The sequence below is a fragment of the Adiantum capillus-veneris genome, chromosome 16 (assembly GCF_014529385.1).
Source record: "Adiantum capillus-veneris isolate H3 chromosome 16, ASM1452938v2, whole genome shotgun sequence".
Lineage (NCBI taxonomy): Eukaryota > Viridiplantae > Streptophyta > Polypodiopsida > Polypodiales > Pteridaceae > Adiantum > Adiantum capillus-veneris.
In genome coordinates this window covers 107540916-107565005 of record NC_140946.1, presented here as the reverse complement: position 1 = coordinate 107565005, position 24090 = coordinate 107540916, and the positions used below count along the sequence as shown (strand labels likewise).

Genomic DNA, 24090 nt, shown 5'->3' with positions numbered 1-24090 from the left:
AAGGTACATAGAACCATCACATTGTTGTTTTTTTTGAAAGATCTCATGATTTCAGACCAAACTTTATTTTTGGGTGGCCATGTGAATAGGGTGATCCTCGAAATGTAGCATTGCTGCTACATTGGGATGGATTTCAGACATCACAGACAACCCAAAAGAGTTGTGGGGTAGTAGAGGTCATGGTGTCGAATCCAGGAATCAAGTCTTCCATTGATATCTTGCCAGTTTTGTTTATCCCTCAAAGTTGCAAGAAAATTATGAAGGTTTCTTGTGAAGTTTTTGGGGCATGTTGAGTTGGAAAGCCTATACCTAAATGGTGTGGAGGTGTTGTATGACTATCCCATAGAGAAGATCTTTGGTGCCAATCAACAAGGTCTTTCGAAGCTATGTATGATACGCGCTATGGTCATGATGGTTACAGGAGACCATCCGAAACAGTGCAAAATAGGCCTCTTCAAGAATGGAGGACAAGAGTTTTGTAGGTGTGATAAACCTCAAGCAACTCTAGTACGACTTGGTATAGGATCAAAAGAGGGGCGATACATCTATAATGAATATTTCCGACAAGCTAGATATCCACCTTCAAAGAGGACCATTGAGGAGATGACAAAAGCTCTTGATGAAGCTAAACGTTGTTGCACAGACAAAGAAAAGGAAGAATCTTGGAAAGAAGCCGGTCTCTCAGGAGAGTCCATACTCTGGAGATTATATAATCTATATGGATTTGATCTCTCTCTAGATTTAGTCTACGACCCAATGCATATCTTATCATTGAATGTATTCAAGAAATATATCTCACAAATATTTGAAAGTGTTGAGGCTCCTCTGAAGAAAGAAATCGATGCTGCTGTGTGTGTTGTTAAAAAGGCAGCACCTTCCTCCATTCGATATGGACGTGGCCTAACTCACCAAGCATCTACTTTGCAAGCTTCAAGGCAAAGGAGAACCAAAAGTTCATCCAATGGTGTCTACCATATGTTTTGAGAGTTGTTAGTGGCATTCCTCTTGAAATGCATGTTTTGGGATTTTTGCTGAATGACATTGCACACAGCTTCTACAACCATAGCAGAGATCATGGATGGTCTATGAAAGACATAGAAGTTGTGAAGACATCGCTACAATCATGGAGAGTTCAAAATGAAGAAATATTTGGTGCGAACTCATCACCTCTAGAACATGTAGCTGGTATGTATATCTTGATTAGTTAATAGTTTGATATATTTTTTTAGGAGAGTAATCTCTTGATAACTTGTTTATAGGTAATGGTGAGATGCTTGATGATGTCTTGAGCCATGGGTTGCATGATCGCTTTTGGTGTTACATATTTGAGCGTCTTGTAAAAGCATACAACTCCATCAAAACAAATAACATGGAGGATGAAGCTTCATTTGCAAAGTTCTATTTGAGAAGGTTCTTCACAAGATATTTTCACGCTATCCGTGGTGATAGTGACAATCTCTTACCTTCTGAAAGGTTTTTGAAGGACCTACATTGTGCATTGATTCTTTCTCAAAGCAGCTCGCTATTGGCGGATGCTCCATCACATGATTGCTCTCCGTCACATATGGATGAGCTATTGGTTGTGTCTTCAATTGCAAAGGCTAAATTTATGTGGAGTGATCTAATAAAATATGGAATCAATTCACCATGCACTAGAAATCTTCTTCTCAAGGGGATTGCAATATCAAAGAAGAGATGCACTTATAGAGATCCTACTAGTGAAGAGAAAACTTATCTAAAGAAATTTTGGAACATTCCAGAGCAGTACTTCCAATGTTTGGAAGTAAAGACATACCAAAAGGTCCTCTTTAAAGGGGATATATTTAATGTGGGCACCAATGTCTTAGTAATTGGACACACTCAACGGAGGATGATTGCCCGGTGGGATACTAATTTCCTTTGTAATCATTCCTTAATTGAGAAGAAACCATCATTTCACCTTTGTAAATAGTGGGGCTTTGGAGAAGCTTCCAAATTGTATCCCATTTTTGACATTTAGACTTAGTAAATGGTTAAATTGGAACATTAGGGTTTGAGATTGTAAGGTATTTATACCACTTTTGACCTTAATGCAAAAGACCTTTGTCATTTTTTTAAGTTTTGTCTGTGTGAGTTGAGCGTACTCTGTGTATGAGAGAGAGTGAGAGGTTATCTTGACGCTACGCACGCATTGGTGGTCGGAATCAAGTGCTGAGAAGTGCAGCGTGTTGCCCCTGAAGAGAGCTACGTGCCAACACCTACATTACAGGTGTACGGCCCGGTTTTGCAAGATTGACCCATGAGCTATATTTGGTGATTCGGTGAGCATACATTGTCTGTTTTTGTATTTCAGCATATCCACATGTTCGGCAATGAGTAGAGCTACGCATTAGGCACTTTAGTTTTCAGAAACATCGACCTGTGAATTTCGACCATACATCCTACGTGATTTTGTACCGGGTGTTTAGGGTTGGGGTTTTGGTTCATGGACCTTAGGGAGAGTGCCCTATTGGTGTTAATAGGGTTTCCCTTAAGTTCCATAGCATTTTGAGAACGTTTGATGGATATTTGGCTCTTGAAAGCGTTGTAGGAAATCTCCTCTTGTGTACTCTTGAAGGCTGTAACTTAGACATTGGGTAGAGACCTCCGTAGGAAGTAGTCAATAGTCGGTCGAGTGTAGGTTGACACCCTATGCTTGCTTCCATGCGCCTGCGGGTCGAGCTTCGTCCTTAGATGACAAATCTTGTTAGGTGAGTTCTCGTTGTGCTGACGTCCATCCCGGTGTATCCGCCAACATTGGCGCCGTTGCCGGGGATGAAAACCCTAGGTAGGTGATCGAGACTAGTCCTTGAGGATAGGGATTCTCTGGCTTGCCAGAGTCTTATTTTACATTTAGATAGGATCAGAGAGTGGTGGACGCTCTAGGTCTTAAGAGGAGTCTAGGGAGCGGGTGTCTGGCCTAGATCCTTTGACTTAGGTAGTATTAGGTAGGAGAGTAGGAGTTGGAGTGGTAGAGGCGGTGAAAGGATAGCTTGAGAGTCCGGAGAGGCCAGGAAGCAACCGAGACACCAAAATCACCATCTCACATGATGAGTAGCAGTAGGGTAAGTAGGACATCATGATTTATGATCTGGAGCACTTCATGCATGTTGTATTTGCTGTTAGGCTCATCAAAGAGCTGTAAAAGATGGAAAAGAGTGTTTAAAAGCTGAATTGAAGTTCAAAAGTTTCTGTGAGTATTTCTAAGAGAGCTGCAGAGCATAGGGAGTACTTCTGTCAGAAAAAAATTAACTTTTAAGACAGTAGACATCGTACACGTAGCATGTCTCCAAGGGATTTTAGCAGGGAATTTGTGGAAACTGAGGTCACCAGTGTGTTTAGAAGGTAGCAATTACCCTATATTCACTTGGAAGGGAGAACTTGACCCTATCTTGATGGGATAAGGCCAAATGACGAAAATTGCCAGACATCTTACCCAAATTGGGCCCAAGGCATTATTTTAAGACCAAAACCATAAGATGTCTTCATGAGCATAATCTACATGATTTATTGAGTGCATGAGAAAGGTTTCATCTAAATTGGGTGAGAAAATTGGGTTTTAAGCAGACTTTAGCATTTTTGACTGAAAAAGGCTAGAATAGCTAAATTTGGGGTCTTTTGAAATCCAAACTAAAATCTAAGCATAACATTGGATTGCTGACATCAAGGGGAAGTTGTGGCTCAAGTTTGGAGTCAAACAGAGCACTTAGACATCCTACGCGTAGGATGTGTTCACAATGATTTAGCACTCCAAAGCCAATTGTGAGCATACCAGAGTGATCAGCACCTTAAGAGGAGTCTGTGGTTTGAAATTGGAGCAATTTTGAGCAGTTAGACATCCTACACGTAAAATATCTAAGGCATGATATTGAAGTCAAAATCTGACTGTAGGCATAGCAGGGTGTTGTATAGCCTGAGGCAAGTCTCCAAGTCAATTTTGGTCCAAATTGGAGTTGATTTGACTGGTTAGATCAACATCAAGCTGCTGGAATAGGTTTCTGATCAGTCGACCAGCTTATAGGTGTCCAATCAAAAAGTGAGAACAGTTGTGGACTCAACACATCAAGGGGAATCTATAGTGCAAATTTTAGCCAAAACAGAGCAGGTAGACATACTACGCATAGGATGTCTACAAGGGCTTATAGAAGTCAAAATCTGACTATGGACATAGAGTGATGTTCCAATTGACTTAAGAGTTCCAGAACTTCTTTCAGAAGTGAAATTGGACCTTGTTTGACCTTTTGACGGAGCAAAGACGGAATTAAGACTTTACCTCTAGACTGACAAACACTTGGGTGGTGTACGGTTCCAGATTAGCAGACCTAATCAAGAACATCCAAAGTGTATAGAGTACAGTAGTGGTTGAGGTTAACCCTCCAGTTATACCTATCATTACTAAGACCACCTCTAGCGGTTAAATGCTTTGATTCGATTGCCGTAATTAAACGCTTGTGTATAGGTATATTCAACAACAAGGCAAGAAGTTGTGCGAAAACTGATCCCTTGCCAGGTGAGTGGTTGGATTTGTGATAAATTGAATTGCTAAGTTTGATGAATTTAAGATCAGGAAGACACATTCCTAGAGACCAAAAAGTGGCAGGTGATCAGGGTAGCTTAGTGTCCACTGAGGAGAGTGTAACTCAGGCAAGGCTAGATCCATTAGCACCAATCAGTGAGGAAGGTAGTGATATTGACACTTCATCGGATAAGTCCTTCTTCATGATGGGTATTCAACAACCAGGAGGTTTCTCCGGTGAAGGACCGATGCTAGGAGAAAGTACTTCCCAAAACCCTTTGAACGATGCCAAGTTCACTATAATCTTCTTAGAAGGAACAAACTCTAGGGGAGCCCTAGTTTATTTTGACTATCGGGGACGCAAGTGTATTTGTATAGAAGAAAGACCTTCTTAGAGACTGGAGATAATTCGAGTCTATGATGATGGAGATAGATTCCGAGATGAAAAGGGGAACCACTATCTGAAGTTAGTAACCTTGAGGATTACAACAGATATGGAGATAATGTGGCAAAAGCAAAAATGGTCTCAGAGGCTCAAGAGCTGCCTCCAAAAATTGATCGACCTGGAGCTCTTTTTATCTATGATAAAAAAACAACCAGGGTATCTACCTATAATGAGAATGTGCAAAAATTTCAAGCATGAGAGTGAGGGAGTAGTCTCTTATTTTCGATGCAAAGAACCCTACCCAAATGAATTAAGCAAAGACAAGGTTCTTTACTTATTCTCTTACGAAATTTCTATGGGGATGGATATCATTTTTATTTACAGGTACGGGTGAGAATAGAAACGAATTCTCCCAGAGGAGGCAGAAAAGGAAACAATTCCAAAAACATCAACATATGCCCCCGAAGACGTACCAAGGTCCACCTATACGCCTAGCAAGTCAACAAACCCGTTTTCAGAAGAGTACGATGCAACATCACATTCTAACCGACAATAGACGTTCAACTACCATAACCAACAAGCAACCCAACCATCATTGCAGGCATGGCTTCAACAAAGTGCAACATTAGAACAAGACCGAAACAGAGATGTTTACTAGCCGCACGAGGGATAAGAGATTTACAAGAACCACCACTCTATTCACAGTATCAAGGCGAGAGTAAAGCCAAAAACTCAAGAGTCGATAGAGCCTGGAAGATAACCCATAGAAGGAGTTCGAAGGGATGAACCACCTCTTGCAAGAACCATCAAAAATTATGGCTTAGGGGCACCTCTGGGAGAGGAACCCTCCCACTATCGAAGGCCATAGGAGGTATATCGAATAGGACGAGGAGAACCAATGATGAGATTTGTAGACCATCGTAATATTAGACCTTCCCAGGTGCAAAAATGGGTAAACAAGAAATACACGGGAAACAAAGATCCTAGGGATCGTGTAGCAGCCTTTGTGCGTGTAATTAGAGCTGAAGAAGTTTTGGACTTCCCTACTCAGTTTGCAGGGTTTGGGCTTACCCTAGAAGAGGATGCCGCTACTTGGTTGACTCTGTGGAGCGTAGAGATTTTGAGTCTATGGAGGAGGTGTTTGACAAGTTTATTGAGGAATTCTCACAAAGGGGGATAGCTCATAATACAGTCTCACAAATCCATAAATTCAAACAGAAAGAAGGGAAATCTGTGTGAAAGGCAGCCCTACGACTAAAAAAATATGTGAAGTTCTACCCTGTGGAAGAACTACCAACTTAGTCTAGGCTTATGCTTATATTTATAACAAGGGATATGTGAGAGAGCGACCTTATGCTCCCCAAGCTCAGGTAGCATCTCCTCAACTTCCACCAATGCCTAAGTATCAAGCAGGCAACCTACCAGGACCTGTAAGTGTTGAAAGACCACAACCAGTATTGGGGCAACAACCACCCCTACCAGAATTACGATCGGTCGGCATAAGATACACACCAACAATAAACGAACCATAAGAGAAGGCTTTGGTACCTATGCATGCATATTATGAAGATTCCAATGGATATGTAGCAAATCCTATCTATTATCCATCGGAAGAACCCCCAACGCCAGAACCTTGGAGCATGATTGGAAGTACAGGACGACCAACAGCTGCACAGGCAGCAGGAGAAGGAAGATACAGCTTGGATGAAAGAACACTGTTGTTCATAGCCAACGGAGGCATGGGAGGACAGAGGCATGCATATCAACAAAGAGGAGCTCAAGGAGCACCTCAACAGCCTAAGGGACCTTGCTATACAAGTGTGGCATAGACCATTGGCTAAGAGACTGTCATCATGATAAAATCATTAGAGTCAATGCGTATTGCATCGAGTGTGGAATTACTCACTTGATTCCTGATTGCCCTAAGAACCCAAACAAAGGAGCAAAAACTACTTTGAACATGCTGGAAGCAGTGCCTTCCAGTGGAGGGTCAGAAAACGAGACAGTAATACCTATTCAGGCAGTGACACGAGCCCAAGCTCAACGAATGACAAACGAACCCATAATTGAAGAGCCAAAGACCGATGCCCCAAGTGCAGAAATGAAAAATCAGAGAAGCACTTGGAAAGCTAGAAAGGCGCGTATGAAATCCAGGAGAGAACGAGAGCAAACGGCTCTATCTGAGGAGTTAAAACACACGAAGGATAGATTAGAGCGGTTAGAGGATCTAACTAGTTTAAACTCACACGCTGCTACAACCAAAGGAGCCAAGGAAATAATAGAACCCAAAAGTGCAGGATCAAGAGGATCAGAGCTAGTAGAAAAAGTAAATGAGCATTTGGATGCACTTTTAAAAGCATACGAAGCCAGACTCAAAAACAACCAAACCCAAGAGCAAAGATGGATGACTTATCCATATGCAGAAAAAGAAAAATAGAGGTTGGAAATGTGTCGAAAGATGATTGAAACAGCCCAATCCTTGTTAGAAAATCCGCTTGGCAAACCTACAAGTTGGCACGAGGTACTAGCTCCAACCCCTATCAAACCAACTCTAGAGAAACAAGTAGACACGGAGGAGAGACTCACGGCTGCCTTTGAGTCTAGGAGAGAACCTATCATAGTGCCGAATGCAACAGATGAGACAATTGATGGTTTCCAGACTAAAGCATTGGTAGAAATGGGTAAGGATTGTAACAGTTTAGATGACCTGTGGAAGCAAATCGGGGACGCAAATGAAGCTAATAGGGTGAACCACCAAATAAATAGCATGAGAAAGGAGAAAAATGAGATCTTACCTCCCATTGAAGAGTTTGAGGCAAGATCACAAATGAAATTTGATATGCATTCACAAGGGGGAGACCAGGATTCAATTAGTTCGGGGCACAGCCAACCAGACTCGCTAAAAACTCTACCCTCCTACCTAGGGAGTATGAAGCTAAGTCTGAGGTGAGAGCAATCCCATCTCAAAGACTTTCTTCCAACAGAGTGATGGATTCACAAGGGTTGATTGAGTTATTGTCCACCCCTGTGGCATGCACAATTACATTAGCCGAACTCCTGAGGTTACGACCAAACATCTAGACCACCGTAGAAAAATGTTTAGAAAAATTTGGAGTAAAAGACCCTACCTCGAAGGTTCAAGAAGGGATCAGAGAATTGGACAAGCCTCAACTAAACAATAGGCCAGTACCTTTAAAAAAGGTCGGAGAATATTGCGAGGGAGAAGATGGAAATACCACACTACCAGTAGAATTCCAGGGAGTAGTTTCCAAAGCTATTCTTGACAGTGGAGCAGGAGTCGCTATCGCCATCAAAGAAATTTGGAAAAATGGGGAAAATCGGCTTTGGGAGCTACCAGAATGAAATTGCAACTGGCCAATGGGTTCATGGAAAAGCCTCTAGGACTTTTAGAAAAAGTAATTGTCACCTCTTGCAGAATTGAGTATGAGCATACATTTGCAATAGTTGATTTCGACAAAAAGAACAATTACGAGATCATCTTGGGAAGACCATTCATGAGACAATTAAAGATGGTCCAGGATTGGGGTTACGACCACATATACCTTAGACGTGGGGAGACTACAACCAAAATATACCTAAAAGACCATAGTTACAAGGATGTGAACCAGACACCAGTGGAAGAGTTTGATTCAACTACATTGGCAGGGTCCGAACTCCCAGCATGGTTAGGGCATAAAAAAGAGCTATGGATGTGCAGAGATTCACATTGTGGGGGCTTAAAAAGAGAGGAATGCATCTTAGAAAGAGCTATTGAGGACAAGGATTACATTCCGGAACCTTTTCCCGAAGATGCCTTAGAACCTCTGGATGGGAACACATACTAGCAACATTGGATGTCTGTACCATTACAGATAGCCCAACGACAAAATTTTGCGATAAGGAAGGCTATGATGTGCCACCCTATTACATGGTAAGCCTTATACTAGCAGGGGATGAGAATGTAGACTCACCAGAACAAGAAGAGTTTTATGACTTCTCTGAGCATATGGAATTAAGTAACGATGTAGATAACGAGTGTTCAGACAACTCAAGCAAGTGTGGGGGGACAATTGCTTTGCAAATCAACACCTTAGATGCTAGCAACGCTATAGAAAAAAAGAACATAAATTTTTTTTAGAGAGAACCTGATGCCCAGGATAAAAGATAAAACTCACTATCTAATGCTTGTCAAAGTAGAGGATTGTGTAAAAGACCAAATATCATGAAGATTCTCAAGAGTTCGAAGGGAAAGGACACATGAGGAAATAAAACAAGCATGGAAGACTAAAACAAAAATAAAATCAAGAAAATCTCAACAATCAAAACAAGAAAAGACAAAAGATCCAGTGGACCAAAATGGAGCGTAAAAAGAAATACCAAGAACTAAAACGATCGTTACGAGAGGTATGGACTACTGAGGGAGAAAGTGAGAGTAAGGAGGATTTAGACAAAGGAAACATGAATGTACCATCCCACTATCAAAAATTCACCTTCCAAGACAGAAAAATCATAATGACACCACCAGTAAGGGAAAGAATAAACCAAGAATCTTATGATGGGCCGAAAAATGCAAAACGGATAGACCTCGCTGTGCCAAGGGAAGAGCCTCAGCTTGTCTATATAGCAACTGATTTAGAACCTGAAGAAGAAGAAAGGCACAACTTCTCAAGAAGTAAAAAGATGTGTTTGCATGGTCCTACAAAGACCTCAAAGGAGTTGATCCATCGATATGCCAACGTACAATTCCTTTGAAATCAGATGCCAAACGTAGCAAACAACGTCCTCACACATATAATGACACATTCACTGAACAAATCAAAGAAGAGATTGACAAGCTGATGGATGCTGAATTCATCTATGAAATCGAGCATACAGATTGGGTGTCACCCATTGTGTTTGTTCCCAAAAAGAACGAAAAGCTGCGTGTGTGTGTGAACCTCAAAAAAGTGAATGCAGCCACAATAAGGGATAATTATCCCTTGCCGATCACAGAACATGTTCTTGAGAGGGTGGCAGGAAAACGGGTTTATTCCTTTTTAGATGGGTTTTCGGGGTATAACCAATTGGCAATTGCAATAGAGGATCAACACAAAACAGTATTTGCCACAGAGTGGGGAAATATGCGTATAGAGTTATGCCTTTTGGCCTAACCAATACCCCAGCGACCTTCCAAAAGTTAATGACTCATGCGTTCAAAGAATACCTGAGAATATTCTTAGAAATATATATGGATGATCTTTGTGTCCACTCTCTTATACGAGAAGAACATATTGACCATTTACAAAAGGTATTTGAGAAGTGCAGAACATATCGAATCTGTCTCAACCCAGAAAAGTGTATTTTTATGGTAAGGTAAGGCGGCATCTTAGGACATATTGTCTCAAGAAATGGAATAACCACTGACCTAAATAAAATTAGAGTCATAGCAGACTTGCCCAGGCCTACTAATGCCAAACAAGTACAATCTTTCATGGGACATTGTGGATACTATCGAAGATTCATATATATGTATGTGGTCATTACACAACCTCTATATCGCTTATTAGTCAGTTTCGACTGGACTGAGGAGTGTGAAACTTCATTCCAATTTCAGTTCTAGACAAACAAAAAAATTTCAGTTGATTGCAGGACGACTATACCATCTACACTCGGACCAAATTCTACGATTATGTATAAATCCAGAGGAATTCGAGTGTTATCTTGAAGAAGCACAATCCAAGATTGTACATTTCATTGTTCAACAATGAAAACACACCAAAGATTGAAACACTTAGGAGTTTATTGGCCAACTATGTATGCTGACACACATGCTTATGTTAACAATTGTACTATATGTGGTGTCAAACGACCGGTGGATCATGCGATATTGTTTCAGGTAACCATTTCACCTACATGGAGTCAATATATCATTGATTTCTTAACAACAAGGACATTTCCTAAAAACATAACAAAAGCGCGAAAAAGGGCTATAGAGTTGGAGGCTCGAGACTTTGATTAATTGGAAATCAACTCTACAAGAGAGGAAAAGACAATCAACTTAGAATCTGTGCAAGTGAAAGTGAATACCTGCTGATTCTAGAACACGCATATGGAGGAATAAGTGGAGGCCATTTTTCAGGTGATAAGACGGCAAAAATTGTCTTAATTGCCGCAGGAATATGGTAGCCTACATTGCACATGGATGCCGAGGAGTTTGTAAAGCGTTGTGACGCATGTCAGCGCACTAAGGTGCCGATAAAGAGAGATGAGATGCCACTACGGCCAATGATGGGAGCACGGGCATTGGAAAAATGGGGAATTGATTTTGTGGGGCCTATTTCACCCCCTGTATATCGCACCCATACCCAATATATCATTGTGGCTACGGACTATCAGTCAAAATGGGTTGAGAAAAAAGCAGATGCAAGAACCATTTGCATAATTTTTGTATGAGAATATCTTTGTACGATACGAATTACCAATAGAAATTGTCAGTGATCGAAGAACACAATTTCTTAATGAAGTCATTGAATATCTGCTAAAAATCTGCTCGATATCATCCACAAGCAAATGGACAAGCTGAGGCCACAAATAAAACACTATGCACTGTTTTGACTAAAATTGTATCAGAGTCAACGACAGATGGGGATTTGCAATTACACTCAACACTATGGGCATACATGGTAGCTTATAAAATATCTATTGGAACAACACCGTACAACATGGTGTTTGGTCTAAACGCTATATTACCAATAGAGTTTTTGATTCCAACTCTACGAGTAGCGAAACGCTTAGAATGGACAGGCCATGAGCTCTCTTCAAGAATAGATGATCTTGAAAAGCTAGATGAACTTCGACTGAGAGCTGTAGCTTCGATCTATGCTAAAAAGAGAAGACAAAAAGACAAGCATGTGCATACGAAAGAGTTCAAAACAGGTGATTATGTACTTGTTTATACTTTGAAGCAACATGCCAAGAAACTTAAAAAGCGAGGGATGGGACCCTTTGTGATTAGTGATTTATCACAAAGTGGAGCTGTCAAACTTGCTACATTGGAAGGAGAAGAAATGCCAAATTGGATTAGTGGGTGTAGGTTAAAAAAGTATCATTTACCATTAACATAGGATATGCTTCAACAAATCCATCAAGAAAAACAACGGATGAAGGAGAAACAGAGGGTACGAGAAGAAGCACAAGTAGAAGCAAAAAAATGCATTGCAAAAAGAAGGCTTCTACGACAACAACAACAAAGTGGATCACCGTTGCAAATAAATTCTATTTGATTAACGAATTTTGGTGAAGACACAGTGGAACCAATAATTGCAGTCAAAGTGGGTAGCAATTAAGTTGAACCGATGGCATTTCTTGATTCCGGAGCTCAAGCAAATCTGATCTCTTACAAATTATATAAACAGCTCAATCTTGAGGAACAACTCCATCCTACTCAACAAGTGTTGGAAAGTAGTACATCACATTCGCTAGGAACATTGGGTTGGACAATTATGCATGTACAAATACATCAATATGTTTACCCCCACAAGTTTTATGTGATTGAGGATACGAGCACACTACACCAAATGTTATTGGGACAACCTTGGCCAAAAGAGTATAATGTGCAGATAGATTGGAATTTGGATACAGTCAAAATTCAGCATGCACAAGAACAATAGGTGGTAGCCTTTGCTCATCCAACCCTGAAGAACCAGATGAAAGCACCACCATCACTGGATAAAGAACACAAAGGATGGGTGCCAATAAAGCACAACACGATACCCATGGAGAACAACCAAGGAAATGCCAACCATGTGCACTACAAAAATAAAACAACACAGACCACAGTGAATAGATCAAGGTTAGTAACATGCAAAAAACAAGTATGGGTACGGAAGGATATAGGCGACCTGACATACAAACCACCATACAACAACAGAAGTCAATAGAAGAACACAGTTAAACCAACAACGAAGGGAATAAAAAAGATATGGATCTGGAAGAGAATGCTCAGTAACCACTTCAATGCGACATGCATTTGGATCCCCAAACCAAAGCAATAGGAACTCCCTTCAGTACAAGCAACACTAGCAGCCAGACACTCACTACATATGAAACCAGCAGACCGATCTATGTGGGTGCCGATCAATAGAACAACAATGATGACGAAGGACGAGGCAATAAACCTACAAAAGCCTCCACAACAAAGCTATAAATGGAAACCAAAAGAGAAAAAGATCACAGCCACATCAGCCACGACAATTTCATCCACGAAAATAACCACGGCCATATCGACAGTAGCCGCAACCCAAGCAACTTTTGCAAAGAAGACGATCAAACAAAGAGCTGTAGAGTTACAACTTTTACTTGCAAAGAAAATCCACCAACCAAATCAACAACAAACAGGAAACCTCGACGTCGAATGCCAATAAGCATCTTGCTTATTCCCTCCTCTCGCACATCATTAATTTTTCCATGCATTGACTGAGTATGCATCAGATAGGGCCACATTACAAGGCCGCGCATTAGCACGATTTTTCACCCATGCACTGCACATATCCCGAGATGATACCTTATCTTCCGGGAGGACTCCAACTAGGAGGGGGGGAGGCATTCTCAATGCGGACCCAATGAAGGTGAAAAGAGAAAAAAAGGGTATGTTTTTCGACTATTTTGAAGGGTTTTTGTTTGATTGCGAAATTTTTTGCATTAACCTAAGTACATATGCCCTTATATAGCACGAATATATAAGTACATGGGGCCAAACGCCAAATTAGGCCTCTAGGTGTGTGTATATATGTAAAAATAGCCATTTTTCGGGCAAAATATTGGTAAAACGGAGAAATCCGGCCAATAAAAATTGCATGTGAGTGTACATAGTGTTTTGCGGTGATGTTTTTGAGTTATTGTGATTCTTTGGGATTTTTTGGGTTTATTTTGCTATTTTATTTTTAATTTTACTAATTATCGGCAGAAAAACTTCAAAAATACAAAAAGCAGGTGAAATATGGTCGTAATGAAAAACAAAAAATATGGGGATAATTAGTGACTATAGGACAACCTATGATACAATGGGGGTGCAATTATGTGAATGGAGCGGGAGGCGTGTTTTGGCCAGATTTTGACCGAAACGTCAAATTTCTCGGAAACTGGGCAAACGGAGTCCAAATCAAGAACTTTTCGAGCCTAAATTGCATCTCGCAAGAAGTTAGGAGCACATGTCAAATTTCATAGAAAGTGGTTCGGGAATCCCCATTATAAGATTTTTTCACTTCAATTAGAGCTTATTTCTACGATTTCCTTCTTGAGAGAGAGCTCTTGCCACCTAGAACGAACCGGACTTCTAGCTGCTTCTACGACATGCACGACCACTCGACAGGCTCTAGATATGAGAGGTAGGCTCAACACCTTGAGCTTTTCGCGTATGTTTGATGTTTTATCGCGAAAACTAGTATAGGGTTCACACGAAGAACGGGCAGTAGAGACCTCCTGATAGAGGTAGCCACCTAACGGCTAACCCAATAGCAATAAGGCTTCATAGGGGGTTTACCCTAGCATAGGAGACCACTCTTAAATGCACAAAGGCGGCAAAAAAATATTGGGAAAAACCCTAACTTCTAGAGCCCTGCAAGAGGCCACCAAGTGGTAAATCGGTGGAAAGTCTCCCAAATGCTACCAAAACTCATGGGTAGGAGCATCTCAACATGATCTACAAAGGCTATATAGCCCACACGGCCATAAGGTGACCCGAAGCGGGACTAAGCTTCAGAAACGGCATCGGACACACAAAGCGTCAATTGGCTCTCACGGCCAAACCGGATGTCCGTTTGCCACCAAACTTCACGAGCGGCTTGCCTAGACCATCAACAACCAACTCCTATGGTGGTAGACCACCACAAGTCATCAACGGCATGCAAACGCAACCACGGGCACTTCCAAAGCGACAAATCGCCAAACGGAGGTTCGGTGAAGCCAAAGCCAACAAAAAACCATATGGCAAGGTTCCCCAAGGAACCATGAAGCTATGGAGACTTACATCAAGAGATTTCATCACCAAAAAGCACTCCAAGAGTCTGAAAATGACTCAGAGGCTCTGAAAGCCAAACAGGGAGTTCCTATCTATCTTTTTGACTTTTTTATTGAAATAAGGCTTGAAGGGGACTCAAGGGGGCTAAGGGCATATACTAGTAGCACTTCTCCAAAAGAATTCATCAGGAGACATCCTACGCGTAGGATGTCTCAAGGCCATGTTTGGGCACGCAACTCAATATCTCACCTCATACATAGCTTCTACATAGCTTACACATGCTAGCCATCACGTTTCATCACATTTGGACAAGAGTTGACCTCATATGCATCAAAAAAATGGAAAGTCAGAGCATAGAGGCAATAAAGGGTCATAGACCTACCAAAACTAGTCCAAATCACATGAAACTTGCACAATATACTCATTATCACATTGCCAAGCTAACTGTGGAGTCAGATATGAAAAATAATGAAATAGACATCCTACGTGTAGGATGTCTAAATGCCCTATTTGACCTCCAGCTGGTGTTTTTGGATTCCACATATCTTTATAACATCTTCACAAGCTGATGTATCAAATTTCAAGCCAAACCCATCATATTTGGCCCCAAAACCTCAAAGATGCACTTTTCTAAGCCTAAAAACACTACACATGCTCCTAACAACACCAATACTTATCCAAATCAAAATCTAGGAATAGGGCCATGTTCTACATGCTAAGGGCTACCCACAGAACCAAAATCAAGTCATTCTGAGAAAAGAGACATCCTACGCATAGGATGTCTCCAGGGTCATATTGACCTTCTGTGCAGGAATTGACATTAGGGGAGTCTTTTACATGGTATAAGAAGCCTATATATCGAATTTCAATCCAATTGGATATCATTTGCCCATCCATATAGGACATCCTACCCATTTTGTGAGCCAAAAGCCTAAATCTACTCAAAATTGCACTTTTTGATGTCCAAACCAGATTCCAAGTACATAGCTATGTTGCACAAGTCAAGGGCCACAAGCATGTCAAGTTTCATCAAAATCAGAGAAGGTAGACATCCTACGCGTAGGATGTCTACATGCTTATTTTTTAGCCAAAAACCTACTGTGGGCACATGCATGGCTTCCCTAGTCCCTTTTGAGTTCTTATCTCAATTTTCAAGTCATTTAGGTAGTCAGAACTAAGTTTGTCAGCTAATCTGTAAAAAACGCTAACTTTGGACTACTGAGTGCAACAGAATCCATGGCAGCCACAAAGTCGCCTGCAAAGAAGAAGAGGATGACTATCAAGGACTACTTAGAAGAAGTGGAGCCTTTTGTTATCCCAGAGGGAACCCTGAAGCCCACAAGCACTTGGATTCAAGATGACCTACTAGAAACCAATGATCTGAGAATCTACCAAGGAGTGTTTAAAGATCCGGAGGGAAATGCACTGGAGCTACCCCTGATCCCTCAAGAGCTCAATGAATTTGTCAGGAGCAAGATGGGGGACTACTTGGAGAAACTGGATCTCCACAATTACTTTGAAGCCTTGCCAGGCAGGGATTGATGTTAAAAGAGCGTGGGAATTTGTCACCACAATCAAAGAGGACGGCATAGCGAGAGTTACAGATCTACAAGGCAATCCTAATACGATGATTGTCATGATAGAGAAGGTGGTGGTAGCAGCACTTGACCTCTCTAACAAAGGAGACAGTGTGACTAAGAGGCGAGATGACATTAAGGTCTACTCAATCCTTGCCTTGCCAGGTAGGGATTGATGTTAAAAGAGTGTGGGAATTTGTCACCACAATCAAAGAGGACGGCATAGCCAGAGTTACAGATCTGCAAGGCAAGCCTAATACGATGATTGTCATCACAAAGAAGGTGGTGGCAGCAGCACTTGACCTCTCTAACAAAGGAGACAGTGTGACTAAGAGGCAAGATGACATTAAGGTCTACTCAGAGAAGAAAAATAACTATACATTTGAAGATATTGCAAACCCGAAGGTGGCCATCATGAGCCAATTATACAATCCGTACTTCCACATGTGTACCAAGTGGCCACAGAAATACAGGATGCCACCTGGAACTATTGCCGCCACTTTCACTTGCGTGATGTAGAAGAGCCGCCCGAGGGAGATAAACTATGCCGCTTACATTCACGACAACCTTGTGAAAATGGGGACCAAAAATCCCACTTATATTGTGCCTGGTGAGTTGATAACCAAAGTCATCGGTGGAGCATTGCATGCCAAGGGAAATTGGCCTCTACCTCCCTCCCAAAATGATTGGCTCAAGCTGAAGGAAGAGAAAGAAGAAGAGCCTGCTAAGGCTCCAAGGGTAGCCACAAGGTTGAAGCACCATTTAGAGACAGTGCCAAAAGAGCCGCCACAGCCCAAGAAGGGGAAGAAAGAAACTCTACAGGTGCGAGTAAAGGAAACAAAGTCACACAAAGCAGCAAGGCTGGAAAGACTAATGGAGAGTTTCAGAGCTGAGAGGATGCTAAAAGGGGACCTGAGCGAATTATGGAAGCCCTCATTTGAGGCTATGTCTGGATCTTCTCGAATAACTCAAAGGGATCGCTTTGAAGATTATATAAAGAATTTTGCGATCTTAGATGCTACAACTGAGAATATCCCAAACATACCTTTTACCGAAGACGAAGTTGATGATGTGAGATGGCAGGCTGCTAGAAGAGCAGGAAGGGCAAGAAAGAGAGAGGAAAACAAGGGCTGATCGGGACTTCAAGAAGAAGCAACCAACCCCACCATCAAGCTAAGAATCCAGCCCTCCACCATCACCACCTCCTCCTAGTCCTCCTCAACCCCGACAAACTGAGGAGTTGAACAAATCTGATGGGCAACAAGACTCCAAGGAAGAGGAGAACAAAGAGAAAGAGCAGAAGGTAGAAATTGAACCAAAAGATGAGAAGCCAGATCGAGAAGAAAGAAACTATAGAATATTCCTTGATCTACTAGCTACTGGATACTCACAAGAAGAGGCAACTAATACATCTTTTGAGTTGTCTAGCACTAGGCCCAAAGAATATATGTTGAGCCCTCGATTGGTGGAGTTGAAGGAAATGGCCATAGATACAATGGATTTACAGCCACAAGCCAATGATTGGGATGAGGTGATGCAAAGACTCACTCGGTTCAGATCAAGGTTTATGGCCACTGAGATTGAGTGTGATATTCTCAAAGCAAATGAAGTTCAAATCAAAGCCGAGGTGGACTCGCTGCAAAAGCAGGACCAAGAGAACACACAGAAGCAAGCTAAGCTGCAAGCCGATCTGGACGCGGCACTAAAAATATGCCAAGAGCTGGAAAGTCAGAGTCAGGGAGCAGACCAAAAGCTTCAAAGAGCATATGAGGAGTATAAGAAAATCAGCAAATCACTGACGGATGGGGAGAAAGAAAGAGACAACTTGACACTCTAGCTTGCCAATAAGTCCAAAGAAGTGGAGACTTTGAGGAAGGATAAGGAAAAAGCTGAGCTAGAACATGGGGCAAAGTTATAGAGCTGAAAGATCAAATAAAAGTGAAAGAGAAAATAAAAGTGAAAGAGAAAATAAAAGTGAAAGATCAGAGAATCTAGAGGCTAAGGGCATCTCCGGGCAGAGTCAGAGCCGCTACCTCAACTAGCACTGCTTCAGAGAAGGATATATATAAAGAATAGATGAAGGAACTCCAAAAGGAGTTGACACTAGAGAAGAGAAAAAGTTTGATGCCGGTCGAGGGCTCCCTAGTGATGAAAATCCATTTGGAGGATGAGAACAAGGCCATGAAAGATGAGCTAGCAGCCTTGAAAAAGAAGATGGACAAGGATCTCAAGAAGGTGCAAACTCAAAATGAAGACACCAAGAAGAAGCCAATGCTGAATTGAACGACCTTTTAGTGACCATGGGGGATCAAGTTGAACATGAAAAGAAAGCATATCAAAAGCAGATTGATGAGCTAAAAGGACAACAGCAGACTGAAGAACCACACTTGAGCACAGGGCCATCAGGCTATGGAAGAAATTGATATAGAAAATGTGTCAGATCCAATGGACACGACAATGCAAGAGGACATCCTTGTGGGACCATCCCAAGAGCCCCAAGATCTAAGACAAGAATAAGAAGACAATTTACAAAAGGCAATAGAAGCAGCCATAAAAGACACCACCAAAGAAGCAATGGAGTGGGAGTAGAGGGTATTGAAATCTATGACCATACAGAAATTAGATGCAAATGTCGTTCGACATGAATGGCTACAACCCTCTCTCCCATATCCTCTTCTCAAGTGCGAAGCTCCTACAATAAACAAGAGGATTAAAGAGGAGCCAATAGTGCCACTATACGAAGAAGATATCTCCAAACCAGAAGGTGTTAAGCTTATTGTGGATTCTCAGCCAAAATGGAGAAAGGCATGGCTAACTAAATACCCATAGTATTTAGTACATCTGGTAGAGGAACCTAAAATAATCACAGACAACCTTAGTTTTTGTCCTCTACCAAGGATGCGGACCTGGAAAGAACAAGAGCTGCTGAAGAAAATCCACCCAACGTGGCTCAACTACCCAAAGCTGCCAGGCTTGAAGGTAGGTGAGAGAATGAGTGAGCAATACATGGTGAAAACCCTAACGGGCGCCATTAAATTGTTCACTGGCTTGCCTGACCTCTCTTGCATTATGCTCAGAAAGATCTGTAAAACCCTTCTGGCAGTTTTTGAGATCTTTAAACCTAGACATGCAACTGACAGCATATTCTTCTTCCAAGACACATATAGATGTGCGTATGAACTATCTGCTCAACCTTCCCATGAGGTGATACATGTCCTCTACCAGCGAATAATGTTTTTTCCCTCGTTCCATCTCTAGGCCTTTGAAGAAGCCTTCTACACCGGTTTCTTCACCATCGATATAGATATATTCAGCCCTACATTACTAGTCGAACATGCACGGTATGAGTCTGTTCTGAAGATGCACGAAAGCCTCCACTGAAGAAGAAGCTCTATTGTCATGTCGGAGACGACATGATCTAGGAGGGGGGAGTGTTAGCGGCTGGACACACTCAACGGAGGATGATTGCCCGGCGGGATACTAATCTCCTTTGTAGTCATTCCTTGATTAAGAAGAAACCACCATTTCACCTTTGTAAATAGTGGGGCTTGTAGAAGCTTCCAAATTGTATCCCATTTTTGACATTTAGACTTAGTAAATGGTTAAATTGGAACATTAGGGTTTGAGGTTGTAAGGTATTAATACCACTTTTGACCTTAATGCAAAAGAACTTTGTCATTTTTATAAGTTTTTTCTGTGTGAGTTGAGCGTACTCTGTGTACGAGAGAGAGTGAGAGGTTATCTTGATGCTATGCGCGCACTGGTGGTCGGAATCAAGTGCGGAGAAGTGCAGCGTGTTGCCCCCAAAGAGAGCTACGTGCCAACACCTACATTGCAGGTGTACGGCCCGGTTTTGCGAGATCGACCCACGAGCTATATCTAGTGATTCGGTGAGCATACATTGTCTGTTTTTGCATTTCAGCATATCCACTCCTTTGCAATGAGTAGAGGTACACATTAGGCACTTGAGTTTTTAGAAACGTTGACCTATAAAGTTTGAACAAACATCCTACATGATTCTGTACCTGGTGTTTAGGGTTGGGGTTTTGCTTCATGGAACTTAGGGAGAGCGACCTATTGGTGTTAATAGGATTTCCCTCAAGTTCCGTAGCGTTTCGAGAATGTTTGATGGGTATTTGGCTCTTGAAAGCATTGTAGGAAATCTCCTCTTGTGTACTCTTGAAGGCTGTAACTTAGACATTGGGTAGAGACCTCTGTAGGAAGTAGTCAATAGTTGATCGAGTGTAGGTTGACACCCTATGCTTGCTTCCACGCGCCTGCGGGTCGAGCTTCGTCCTAAGCTGACAAATCTTGTTAGGTGAGTTCTCGTTGTGCTTACGTCCGTCACGGCGTATCCGCCAACACAATGTCATAGTGAAGGTGGATATCGATGATGCAACGGTGGAACAAAGAGGTCACTGGAAGACTTGTATAACATCCTTGTTCTCAACACAGTTTGATGGAAAGTGTATGCTTTTCTTTGGTGGACGGTATTACAAGCAATGCATTGTGGGAAATGGGGACTCAGAACAATTGTTAATGGATCTAGTTACTCAAATGAGTGTGCTTGAGAAGGCCCCTTTGCCTTTTACATGGGATTGTGTTCGTCCCATCTACTCTATACTTCACAAATTTATTCCATTTCCAATACCAAGGAGGCAGAGGCTCATTGCTTATGAGGTGAAGGATTTGAGGCAGCGTGATAGCTTGTTAATGGAAGGAGGTTGTGGAAATCTTCCATTATGGGTGGAGGTCCATGATATAGTTCAAGTGTGCTTGAATAGTGAGAATGCAATACAAATTCAACATGTTGTTGTTAAAGAGACTGATTACGAAACGAAAAGGGCAAAGCTTGCTTTATTGGAGCGTGATGTATATCAACAAAACACTTATAAAGTTTGCAGAGAGGAGCATCAATGGAGAAGTTGGGATACATGTTCCATTCAAGTTAAAGATTGGACAGTCACAAAACAAAAGGTTATAAAGCCTAGACAGGCGGCTAGATGGATACCTATTGTTTGGCATTCTCCCTAGACATATATTTGTGGTAGCCCCTTTTATTCAATCAGTGCTAGTAATCTTGTGAAAATATTTTAGAAAGACTATTGCTTCATGGATGACAATTGTTGTATTCATCGTTATGGTGTTGTTTACATATCTTTTGTATAACTTCACTCATATGGTATGCAAACATGGCTAGTACAGTTGTGGAAGTAGTTTAGAATGCTAGTATACTTGTGGAAGTAGTTTAGAATGACGATTACTTCATGGATGACAATTTTTGTATTCATTGTTATGCAAGTAGTATACCTATGGAAGTAGTTTAGAATGACTGTTGCTTTATGGATGACAATTGCTAGCTTCATTGTTCCGATGTTTTTTGCATATCTTTCTTAGAACCTCATCATAGAGTATTCTAGAACTTCTGGGGGACCTACTATATGGATGGAAATTATTGTACTTATTGTTATGGTATTATTTATATATCTTTTGTATAACTACACTCATAGAGTATGCAAGCATGGCTAGTATAGTTGTGAAAGTAGTTTAAAATGCATATTATTTTATACATGACAATTGTTGTATTCATTGTCAGGGTTTTTTTTACATGTCTTTCTAAAACGTTACTCATAAAGTAATGACAAGTGTGTGTATAATTTTTGAGATAAACTTTGTTACTTAAATGTCTTGGAATGCTTTGTCTTTTCAGATATGAGTTATCCACAGTCCTTTGTGGAGCAACTACTGTCTTTCTCTAATGAAGAGGCCCTCAAATTTTTTGATTCTTGGAGGGCCAGTCATCTTGGAAATAAGAAAGTTCTTTCTTCTCCATCTAGCATCTCTATAGGTGTTGACACTACTAGCAACGAGAAATATGACCCAACCATATATGAACAAATGTTTAGGACTCTACTTCCTAAGCTTAGAGAACCCAATAAACTCTATGGTAGGGATTTCCTCTTAGAAGAGGGTAATAACCAACATAGAGTTCTTTATTCAAACTATGGGTTTGTTAGAGGATGGTTTGCCAAACACAAGCCATTTGGAGACCTTAGAAATAACATGGAGAGAAAGAATACCGTGTTGGATGTAATAAGAAAAAATAAAGGTGAGCTTAAGCCTGTCAGTGTAGCTGGACAAAATTATCATTGGAAAGAAGAGGAAGTTTATACATGGGCCATCAAGTCTCTTACGGCAAAACAAAAATGGAGAAAAAGAAACCAAACAACGAATTATCTTCTAGCACCCGAATGGTATGTGTCATTTTGTAGGATTTTCTCTAAGTAATGAACTTCTATTATGTCAAAGTATAATCGAAATGTTTTCATGAATTAGATAGAAAAAGAAAAAGCTGATGATGATGATAACCAAGAATTTCATGAGAATGATGGAGGAGAAAGTGAGCTAGGAGAATATGGTTCACTCACAAAACTTGTGAGTAATCCTCTAAGGTATTGGAAATTTATATGAAAACTAATGATGAAGAAAGTAATGCATTTGTTGTTATTGAATAGCTAAAGGATGCTTGCACAAGAAACCACTTGTATATCTATTGAAGAAGAAGAAGAGCAACCACAAGCTACTCATGTAAGCACTTCTATCTTAAAATAACAATAATGTATGACGTATGATGATAAAATTTGTTATTATGTGTTTAGAGATGCCATGGGAAAATCATGATTTACAAAGTGATGCTTAGGAGGTATGTGTGGTTTACTCCTCTCTCTCTCTCTCTCTCTCTCACACACACACACACACACACACACACACACACACACACACACACACACACACACACACACACACACACAAAGATATCAATTGAAATAATTGAAGTAAATTTAGCTAGTTTTGTTTGTGTGTATGTGTGTGTGAGATATCCAAATTCCATCGCTTAATGTGCAGGTATATAGAAACTGCATGCAAGATGAAGAGTTTGTCCAATGCTATCAAGAAAAGGATATGGAAGTAAACAATGAATTAGATGAGTGTGAAGACAATATCACAAAACTGGTACAATTCTAATTTATTTATTCGTTTCACTCTAAAACTTTTTGTTGTGTCAATCAATATTGCACTCTTTTCTTGAATAATTTGTGAAGGAAAAAATCAATGGAAGGACATAAATTATAAGTGGTGCAAACCAAGATCGAAAAAGAAAAAGCACACGAAAGCGTAAGGTACTATTCAAAGATGCTTTACATGGAATATTTATTTAATAAAATACTTACCCTACTTAATTTTAATATTATAAAAAAGCCATGTTTTCCCACTTCTATAGGTTACTTCTAAGATTGAATTAAGAGCTATTAAAGGAGAAAGATCAAGCTTCAAAGTTTTTGAAGCTTAAAAATAAAAAGGTATTTTTCTTCACAATAATAAGATTCTTTAAATATTTTTGCATGTGGCTATAAAATAAAAGAGTGGACTTTAATTGTTTTAGGAGCACAAATCTGATGGGGGATGTTCAATGAATCAAAATCAATGTGTGTTGGAATCTCAGGTTTGCAATAAAAGCTAAAACATTGCCTTACTTATGTTCACAGAAATAATATGTGTCACTTTTTAAACCATGTTATTTTTTTATAACAATTAT

At 40.7% G+C, this 24090-nt stretch overlaps 1 protein-coding gene and 1 pseudogene across 1 annotated transcript; both read left to right on the top strand.

The window, feature by feature from the left end:
* The first annotated feature begins 1369 nt into the window (after positions 1 to 1369).
* On the top strand, positions 1370 to 21527 carry LOC147439606 (uncharacterized). The gene is made up of 3 exons (XM_086484343.1): positions 1370 to 1846; position 2030; positions 20869 to 21527. Exons 1-3 carry the CDS (start codon positions 1370 to 1372, stop codon positions 21525 to 21527), a joined length of 1137 nt encoding a protein of 378 aa, XP_086340469.1.
* Positions 21528 to 22205: 678 nt separating this feature from the next.
* LOC147439605 (uncharacterized) lies at positions 22206 to 23519 on the top strand (annotated as a pseudogene).
* The last annotated feature ends 571 nt before the right edge of the window (positions 23520 to 24090 follow it).

Coding starts and splice junctions, on each gene's coding strand:
- LOC147439606 (XM_086484343.1), top strand. CDS start 1,370: ATGGAGGATGAAGCTTCATTTGCAAAGTTCTATTTGAGAAGGTTCTTC.